This window comes from Haliotis rubra, unplaced genomic scaffold (genome assembly GCF_003918875.1).
Source record: "Haliotis rubra isolate DU_JTF1 unplaced genomic scaffold, ASM391887v1 Scf160, whole genome shotgun sequence".
Lineage (NCBI taxonomy): Eukaryota > Metazoa > Mollusca > Gastropoda > Lepetellida > Haliotidae > Haliotis > Haliotis rubra.
The window spans coordinates 61180-70783 of NW_025765559.1; the positions used below are offsets into that span (position 1 = coordinate 61180).

General features: G+C 41.2%; 1 protein-coding gene across 1 annotated transcript; it reads right to left on the reverse strand.

Moving 5' to 3' along the window:
* Positions 1–1022: 1022 nt before the first annotated feature.
* LOC124271422 lies at positions 1023–9207 on the reverse strand. Its single transcript, XM_046706575.1, has 4 exons — positions 8934–9207; positions 3436–3648; positions 2073–2327; positions 1023–1370 (listed from the first exon to the last, which is right to left on the reverse strand). Exons 1-4 carry the CDS (start codon positions 9205–9207, stop codon positions 1117–1119), a joined length of 996 nt encoding a protein of 331 aa, XP_046562531.1. The 3' UTR covers positions 1023–1116.
* Positions 9208–9604: the final 397 nt, after the last annotated feature.

Here is a 9604-nt window from a genome sequence, read left to right on the forward strand (position 1 = left end):
CAAAATTCCCAAATGGCAAACATCCGCTGTTTTCATCCTTCTTGAAGATGTTCTAGAGTGCGCAGCAAATAACTAAATGTAGAGCAAAGCGAAAAAACATCTGTAAAACACCTCAGCTATAAGATTCTTAAAGGAACCGCCTCAGTGGTGTAGTGGTTAGAGCGTCCGCCTGAATAGCGGAAGGTCGAGGGTTCGATCCCCGACCGCGCCATACCAAAAGACGTTAAAATATGGTACGTGTTGGTCCCTGCCTAGCGCTCGGCATTAATGGGTACAACAAAGACTGGTCGGCTCGGGGTCAATATGTGTCTGAGTGTGGTATTCATGCTTAACTGCGGAATGGTATCTCAGTGACCTAGCACTATAAAATCAGCTCAAGTCTGGGCTAGTGCAAGCAGCCGCACATACACACGCACGCACGTCGTCATATGAGCGAAATATTCTTAAGTGCGACGTTAAACCCCATTTCTCCTCACCTCACTTTCTGAAAGGACAAGGTGCCCAAGTACCGTTCGAGCGCAAAGATCATGGCTGAATTCCTTGAGCGGAAGTGTCTGCCTTTAAATGCAAAAAAAGTATTGCAGCCGTCTCAAAATCTATAATTTAGTTGTGCTAAATGGCAAGGCACCAACTTGAAATGTGGTTTGTTTGTTCGTTGTTTAACGCCTCACTCAGCAATATTCCAGCTATATGGTGGCGGTGCGTCCGATGACCTGTCAACCAAGTCAGCGAGCCTGACCACCGATCCCGTTAGTCACCTCTTACAACAAGCACAGGTTGCTGAAGACCAATTTAACCCGGAGCTTCACGGTTGCTTGAACTACTAGTATGAATACAGTTGATCGTCATCAGTACGATGCTCTCCAATCTGTGTATGCGTTAAGGATGTACAGCAGCGACAATACACCAACATGATTGTGAGTGAATTTAGTTTTACCCGTCCTTAAGCAACATTCAAGCAATATCACGGCGGGAGACACCAGAAATGGGCTTCACACATTGTACCCATGTGGGGAATCGAACCCGGGTCTTCGGCGTGACGAGCGAACGCTTTAGCCACTAGGCTACCCGATCGCCCCCAACATGATAATGAAGCACTTATGTACTGGGCAGTGGCTAAACTGCAGGACAAGGCACCCAACATGGTTCGTACTGATAACAGTTCCAGGAAGCATCAGCAACCGCTGCCCCAATCTCTGTGTCATGCACCATCTGGCATGTACGTTCCGTCAACCTAAAGTTGAAACCGGTGCAGCGGATGTCCCTTTCACAGACCGAGGCACAAGCTGCGGGGTCGTCGATATCCGACTGTAGATCCTGAATGAAAGCACTGCTGAACCGTTTACCACGCTGAAGTTTGAGCGTCGAGCCTGTGAATACAACGTTATCATTCTTACACATACTGTAAAAGAGGTAGGTGATCAGTTGTAGCTAACACTGTCCACAATAAGTGTTTGTTTGTTTGTCTGTTTGTTTCTTTGTTTGCTTAACGCAGCACAAGTGTAACGCTCGTCACGCCGAAGACCCGGGTTCGACTCCCCACAAGGGTACAATGTGTGAAGCCCATTCCTGGTGTCCCCCCGCCGTGATATTTCTAGAATACTGCTAAAAGTTGCGTAAAACTATATTCAATCACTCAATCAGGACCAAACATATACTCTCCCCCAAAAGAAAAGGACCCAGTGGTGCAATAACGTTTGATTCTGGAATCTATAAAACAGGCGACTTCATAACCTTTGCATGGTAACAGACATTGATCTTTCACACTGTGAAATCTGGCTGTAACTGATCCAGAATTGCATGTGCTATCTCACGTAAATGTTTAATACTTGTGTTAATAATGTACATTGCTGTTGTCAATCTTAATATTACTATTGTGTTTGGATATTGCCAGTGTAATATTTTCTATCCTTTAAATGCTCCGGAGCTCTTATGAATGTAAACCAAACTTCCTCCGAGGATAATAAATCTTATCTTATCTTGTCTTATGTTACAGTTACAGTCAAAATACACCTATGCGTTTCTTTTAGGGGAGAGTAGACTTATATATATGTTAAAGCGTGCTGACTTACATGACCTGAAGTGTGTTTGCCTATCCCCGAAGACTTGCACTTCACAGAACTGCAGCACATCTTCATTATCTCTTCTGTTCTTCCCTGTGAGACGAAGATATCGGCCATTAACGGGCCTCGTGCAGGTCACTGTGACTGTGACCCCAGGAGACGTCACATTGCCCGAGTAGAAGTAGCATTGTTTTGCAATAGCATGTGGATTGAGGGAGGGATCTATATCGTACACGTCCACGGAAAAATCGTGCAACCTCTCAGCTGAAAATAAATCATCCATATAAAACTGACGTACAAAAGAAAGTACACACTTGATGTGTTGGTAAAATGTTTTCTTGAAAACGGCGTAATATTTAGAAAAGTGTTCTGATTGTGACTGACAAGTCACAAACATTGTGTACGTGTTGTAATAACACCATAGATATAGTACCCAATTAGAAAACACAAGGTTTGTACTCTCTTTTGTACATCAGTATATATAATGTATCAATTTGATACTATAATCGTGTGTACAAAAACTTTAAAATCGGCTTTCGTTTAGGCCTGCAGATTTGACGAGTGGTCAGGCTCGCCGATTCCCAAAGCGTAGATTGATGCACAGGCTGTTGATCACTGGATTGTCTGATCCAGACTGTTTACAAACCGCCGCCATATAGACGCAGTGTTAATGGGTGCAACGTTAAACAAACAAACAGGCCCAAAATCAGTGTATGAAATAAGCCAAAAACCCAATCAGACATCTGGGCTGATAACTTCAAAAACTTACCAGCCGAGAAAAGATTTAACCAGTCCTTCTTAAATACTAAATAGACAGTGCCAGTGGACACGCTATCTGAATATATTTTTCACCCGTCCATCGGGCTGGCTAGCTGTTAACTTAAGTGTTAATTTAAACCGTCCAGCAGAAATCTAACCCGTCAGACGGGCCTTACTTCATACACTGCCAAAAGCCCACAGATTTGAAATACAATGTACAATACCAAGTGTTTCAGAAGCAAGGAAATTAATCGAACTCCGAAATACATCAGTACTATTGGAAACCTCATACAAGTAACAAAAACTCTAATGATGTGTATTCCTAATGACGAGTATTATAGTTTGGTTTGGTTGTTGTTTAACAGTACCAACTGAACGCACTCAACAATATTCCAGCTATATGGCGGCGGTCTGTAAATAATCGAGACTGGACAAGACAATCCAGTGATGAGCAGCATGGGTATCGATGTACACAACTGGGATATGATGACGTGTGTGAACCAAGTCAGCGAGCCTGACCACCTGATCCCGTATGTCACCTCTTACGAACAGCATGGGTCACCGAAAATCAATTCTTACCCGGATCTTCAGGGTGAAAAATATCATTACTTACGACAGCAGTCCGACCTCGATGACACAGTGATCATCTTCACTAAGACCTGGTACTGAAGGTCCACTTGCCACCAGTGATCAGGATCGGAGAAGTCTACAGAGAAACAACTAAGAGAATCCCAGTGCGTGCCATTCTTGCCATCAACAGCGACACTTGGACCTTGATATTCGACAGTACTGGAAGTTGTTGGCTTCCGCAGAGCATGGTTCAGATCTGTATCATAGTAATGTTTGGTATTACATCGTGCAAAACTTCCATTTCAGGGCCGTAGGTAGTCGGGGGCTCCAGATCGAGAGAGATCGAGATCGAGAGATAGAGAGATCGAGATCGAGATCAAATACCCGACAGTTGATCGGTACCCGAATTATACATAGAGGATACTAAACGACTTTGGTATCAAAACGAGTAAAAGGGAGTTTGATACTAAATCTTTCTTGAGTTTAATAGAAACAGCATTTCACGAAAACTAGTTTAGTATTCTGTTATTACTCTCCAACATAAATTGATAGAAACTGCCTACAGTGTGATGACTTTCATATCAATTCCAGTGAGTCAAGCAAGGTCTAATACCATTGCGACAGAGGCATTAGCATTGTGACGTCATAACTGTAACCATTATGACGTCATAAGTCTAGCGGTACACTAGTGTAATATTGCCGTAAAGATATTACACTGCAGTATCAGTAATAAACCTAATTACATGTGATAACAACAACCTTTGATAAGTAAAATAAGGAATCCAGGGCAATGACATGGCATGTCCCCATTTTGCCTACATCCCATTTTGCCTACACTTTTATCAAAAAATATTACTCTCTAGTGGCTATGCTTCATGCAAGGTTAAACATGGAACTACCTACTATATACAATGTACTAATCCAAGTCAGTTCTAATGTCTTAATTAATTACTATCATATTATGATAATACTGTCACAAGTAATTGGATTCAGGAACTTAATGAAGCTTAATCCTGTTTCTTGCTGCGTCAAGGAACTGAATATCTGTCCTTTTCCCGATCACTTAAATAAATAAAGCAATTTTCAGGCGCGTAGCAAGCCAATTGTTTCGTGTAAGCCCGATGGGCTGGAAAGCTTTATATATCTAGATAGTATGGAGGGCTTGCTCAACCTTTTTAGCAACAATCTTGTGTAAGCCCGGTCTTTTTTCAAAATGGTAGCTACGCCCCTGATTTTTCTGACTGACTTATCTTGTTAAGTTGCAATGAGTAAACTGAGTGAGTGAGCAATATTGAACAAACCTGAAGATATCATGTATATGATGTACATTTCACGTGCAATTTCTGGACTGTCAACTGAATTTAATAATACAACTATTGTATGTAAATACTTAAACTGAACAAAACAGTTGTTTTGCATGCATACAGATATGTCCAAACATATTCATAAAGTTTAGTTCATAACATTATGTATAGAGGCTACAATTTTGAACAAAGAAACTTTTTTTCACAAAAAAAACATTGAAAAGTTTGGTCAAACGTAGCAGGAAAAAATAATATTTTGTACAAAATTGGAGATTCACTCATTTTACCTCCAGAAAGCAGGAAATTGAATCTGAGAGCATCTAAGTTTAAAAAATTACTTTATAAACTCAAACACTGTGCGAAATAGCCACTGGCCCGCTAGCCCGTGGCTAGTAAAAATCCAGTCGGGCCAATAAATCTCCAGAGTCACTGGCCCGACTGGATAGTGAATTTTCACGGGGTCAATTTTTAAATATATAGTTCTCTCCAACTTATAATTTATAAGTTATAATGCACTTTTAAATCATGAAAGATTATGGCCTGATAAATGATGGCATTTTACCTTTTTGTAATCTTTTGCTTAGTTTTTACATTCAAATTTCGGGCAGTGAATGATTTGGGGGGCAAGAAAATAACTGAAGTAACAAAAAAAAAAACTGGAAGCTGGAAATACCGAGAAAATACGGGGACCAACTCGTAATTTATAAAAAATACATAAACAAATAATTGAAACATCGAGAATCTTTTGCTTAAAAAAAATGTTGCATCAGGCTTTCCTTTTTCATAAATGTTCTTGAAAAATTTCATTTTTCACCTGTAACTGAAAAAACATTCAGTCGCAAACAAATTAACAATAGCGCAACAAAACTACCCCGAGGGCCATAAACGTCAAATAGTCGATCCCCAATACAGAGCAAAGCCTTAAAGCCAAAATAATCACCCCATGGAATAGCAACGTAATACCCAAACAAATGAAACAACTTACGAATATTGGTAAACTTACCCGTCCCTGCTGCTTCTTGTACAGCAAACAACATCAAAACACACACCATCATTCTACCTGTCATGGCGGAATGATGGATAGTGAAATGTCACGTTTAGCGATGTGTGCAAGTTATTTTGTATCTTCTTCTGAACACACACTCAGCTGCGTGTAAAGTTAAAAATTAATAGCAATAAAACAATTGCCAAGCTTCGAAATAAGAAACAGTGGTCGATTAACAGTCAATTATTCATGTTGACCACTAAGCTACGGTTGGTCAGTTTTGAATGCGGACGCCTAGGGACTACACATTGACCCTAAGAAAGAAAAAAAATACGATACTTCATGGATAGCACCTTCTAAATTATATATGATGCGACGTTTCGGTATAGATTCGTATACCGTTGTCAAGCAAGAGTGAAGTACTACAGCACAGAAGAAAACGAAGAAGAAGAAAATTTGTTTATTATTATGGTGTCACACATTATTGGTACAACCCGATTCGATAAAAGTACATATTTTTAACAATGTGCAGCCATGTGGCCTGTGGGACACCAACGATACCTTAATATACATAATTCTAAAACATTTGGCATTAAAACATACACATATACACACGTACGCAACATATACACATATACTGTATATATAGACATTATCATTAATAATTTCTTTATTTTTCATTTTATTCATGTACATGTGTTCAGTAAAACACGGTAAACAAGTATGACGGCGTTTTTTCATTGACGTCACGATCAATTGTTTAATGACGTCACAAACGACGAAATACAGAAACAATGGTTGCTAGGCAAAAGTGATATGTGCATGTGCACATATAGAGAATACTACACAAGGTCTCATTACATACGAGGTCTCATTACAAATTTGAAATGTCCTCCACATATCAATAAAAACTATTTTGAAAGCTCTACTGGGGCATTGATTGTTGCAACCTTGAACTTCTGAGCTGTGTGACACCTTTTGAACTCCTGATTAAAAGAGCATGTAAGAGACCGTACATTGTGAATGCCAATCCCCCAAACACCCACTCCCCCAAAATTTATGTACAAAGTCATGACATGTGCAAAATCAATGACATCCCCTCTCATACATGTGACCATAAAATTGATGACCCCCTACCTCCACAGAACAATCGTGACAATTGAACAAATCCTATTGTTTGCACGTGCCGATAAAATAATTAAACAAGTTCAAGATGTAGTCAACTGTGAAATCTGTATGGTGGGCGTGTATCATGCAATCTCCGTTTGTTGGCGTCATTAATATAACCACCGTCATATTGCTGGGATATTGCTAAAAGCGGTGTAAAACTCACTCAGTAATCTAAACAAACTTTCCAAATGGCGAACATCCGCTGTTTTCATCCTTCTTGAAGATGTTCTAGAGTGCGCAGCAAATTAAATGTAGTGCAAAGCGAAAAAAACATCTGTGAAACACCTCCGCTATAACGTTCTTAAAGGAACCGCCTCAGTGGTGTAGTGGTTGGAGCGTCCGCCCGGAGAGAGAAGGTCGCGGGTTCGATCCCCGACCGCGTCCTACCAAAAGACGTTAAAATATGGTACTTGTTGGTCCCTGCCTGGCGCTTGGCATTAATGGATACAACAAGGCATCGTCGGCTCGGAGTCAGTATAATGTGTTTTTTAACTGCAGCATGGTATCTCAGTAAGCTAACATTATAAAACCAGCTGGAGTCTGGGCTAGTACAAGCAGCCACACATACACCATGCACGCCGTCAAATGAGCGAAATATTCTTAAGCACAACGTTAAACCCCATTTCACCTCACTTCACCTCGCGTTCTTAAAGGACAAGGTGTCCAAGTAACGTTCGAGCGCAAAAATCATGACTGAATTCATTGAGTGGAAGTGTCTGCCTTTAAATGCAAAGTGCAACCGTCTCAACATCTATAATTTAGTTGTGCTAAGTGACAAGGCACCCACTGGAACTATGGTTTGTTTGTTCGTTGTTTAACGCCTCACTCAGCAATATTCCAGCTATATGGTGGTGGTGTGTCCGATGACCTGTCAACCAAGTCAGCGAGGCTGACCACCGATCCCGTTAGTCACCTCTTATGACACAAGCACAGATTGCTGAAGACCAATTTAACCTGGAGCTTCACGGGTTCTTGAACTACCAGTATGAATACAGTTGATCGTCATCAGTACGGTGCTCTCCAATCTGTGTATGCGTTAAGGATGTACAGCAGCGACAATACACCAGCATGATTGTGAGTGAGTTTATTTTTACGCCGCTTTTAGCTATATTCCAGCCAGAGCACGGCAAGGAAACTCAGAAATGAGCTTCACGCATTGTACCCATGTGGGGAATCGAACCCGGGTCTTCGGCGTGACGAGCGAATGCTTTAACCACTAGGCTACCCGACCGACCCCCAACATGAAGCACTTATGTACTGGGCAGTGGCTAAACTGCAGGACAAGGCACCCAACATGGTTCGTGCTGATAACAGTTCCAGGAAGCATCAGCAACCGTTGCCCCCAATCTCCGTGTCATGCACCATCTGGCATGTACGTTCCGTCAACCTAAAGTTGAAACCGGTGCAGCGGATGTCCCTTTCACAGACCGAGGCACAAGCGGCAGGGTCGTCGATATCCGACTGTAGATCTTGAATGAAAGCACTTCTGAACCGTTTACCACGCTGAAGTTTGAGCGTCGAGCCTGTAAATACAACGTTATCATTCTTACACATACTGTAAAAGAGGTAGGTGATCAGTTGTAGCTAACACTGTCCACAATAAGTTTCTGTTTGTCTGTTTGTTTCTTTGTTTGTTGGTTTAATGCAGCACAAACGTAATGCTCATTACGCCGAAGACCCGGGTTCGACTCCCCACAAGGGCACAATGTGTCAAGCTCATTTTTGGTTCCCCCTCCTCCCCAAACCAAAGACACCCCACCCACCCCACCCACCCCACCCCTTGCCGTGATATTTCTAGAATACTACAACATGTGGTGTAACACTATGTTCACTCTCACACTCAGGATAACGGGTACAGTGGTACATTAACGTTCAATACAGGAATCTACAAAACAGGCAACTTTATAAACTATGCATGGTACCAGACAATAATTTTTATACTGTGAAATGTGGCTGCACCTGATCCTGAATTACATGTGCTATCTCACTTTACAGTTGGAAGATTGAATTGAAAATACGCCTATGCGTACCTTTTAGCGAAGAGTATATATATGTCCAAGCGTAGTGGCTGTACTGACTTACATGAACTGAAGTGTGTTTGCTTATCCCCAAAGACTTGCACTTCACAGAACGGTAGCACATCATCATAATCTCTTCTGTTCTTCCCTGTGAGACGAAGATATCGGCCATTAACGGGCCTCGTGCAGGTCACTGTGACTGTGACCACAGGAGACGTCACATTGCCCGAGTAGAAGTAGCATTGTTTTGCAATAGCATGTGGATTGAGGGAGGGATCTATATTGTACACGTTCACGGAAAAATCGTGCAACCTCTCAGCTGAAAATAAATCTTCCATATATACAATGTATTAATTTGACACTATAATCGTATATACAATTAACCATACTATCGGCTTTCGTTTAGGCCTACAGATATGACGTGTGGTCATGCTCGCTGATTCCTATTTGCGTACATCGATGCTCGTACTGTTGATCGGTGGATTATCTGAGCCAGACTCGATTATTCACAAACCGCCGCCACATAGACGAAATATTTTTTGCTGCGACTTTAAACAAACAAACAACCCCTTTGAAATACAATATACTATACCAAGTGTTTCAGAAGCAAGAAAATTAATCGAACTCCAAAATGCATTAGTACTATTATAAACCTCATTTAAGAAACTAAAACACTAATGATGCGTATTTCTAATGACGAATATTATAGTTTAGTTTGGTTGTTGTTTAACAACC

Bases quoted from the DNA above. Each gene is read 5' to 3' on its own strand.
- LOC124271422 (XM_046706575.1), bottom strand. From the start codon at position 9,207: ATGGAAGATTTATTTTCAGCTGAGAGGTTGCACGATTTTTCCGTGAAC. The intron at 3,649-8,933 runs GTAAGTCAGTAC...ACTATGATACAG, and splicing joins GCAAACACACTTCAGTTCAT to ATCTGAACCATGCTCTGCGG. The intron at 1,371-2,072 runs GTAAGTCAGCAC...TTGTATTCACAG, and splicing joins GCAAACACACTTCAGGTCAT to GCTCGACGCTCAAACTTCAG.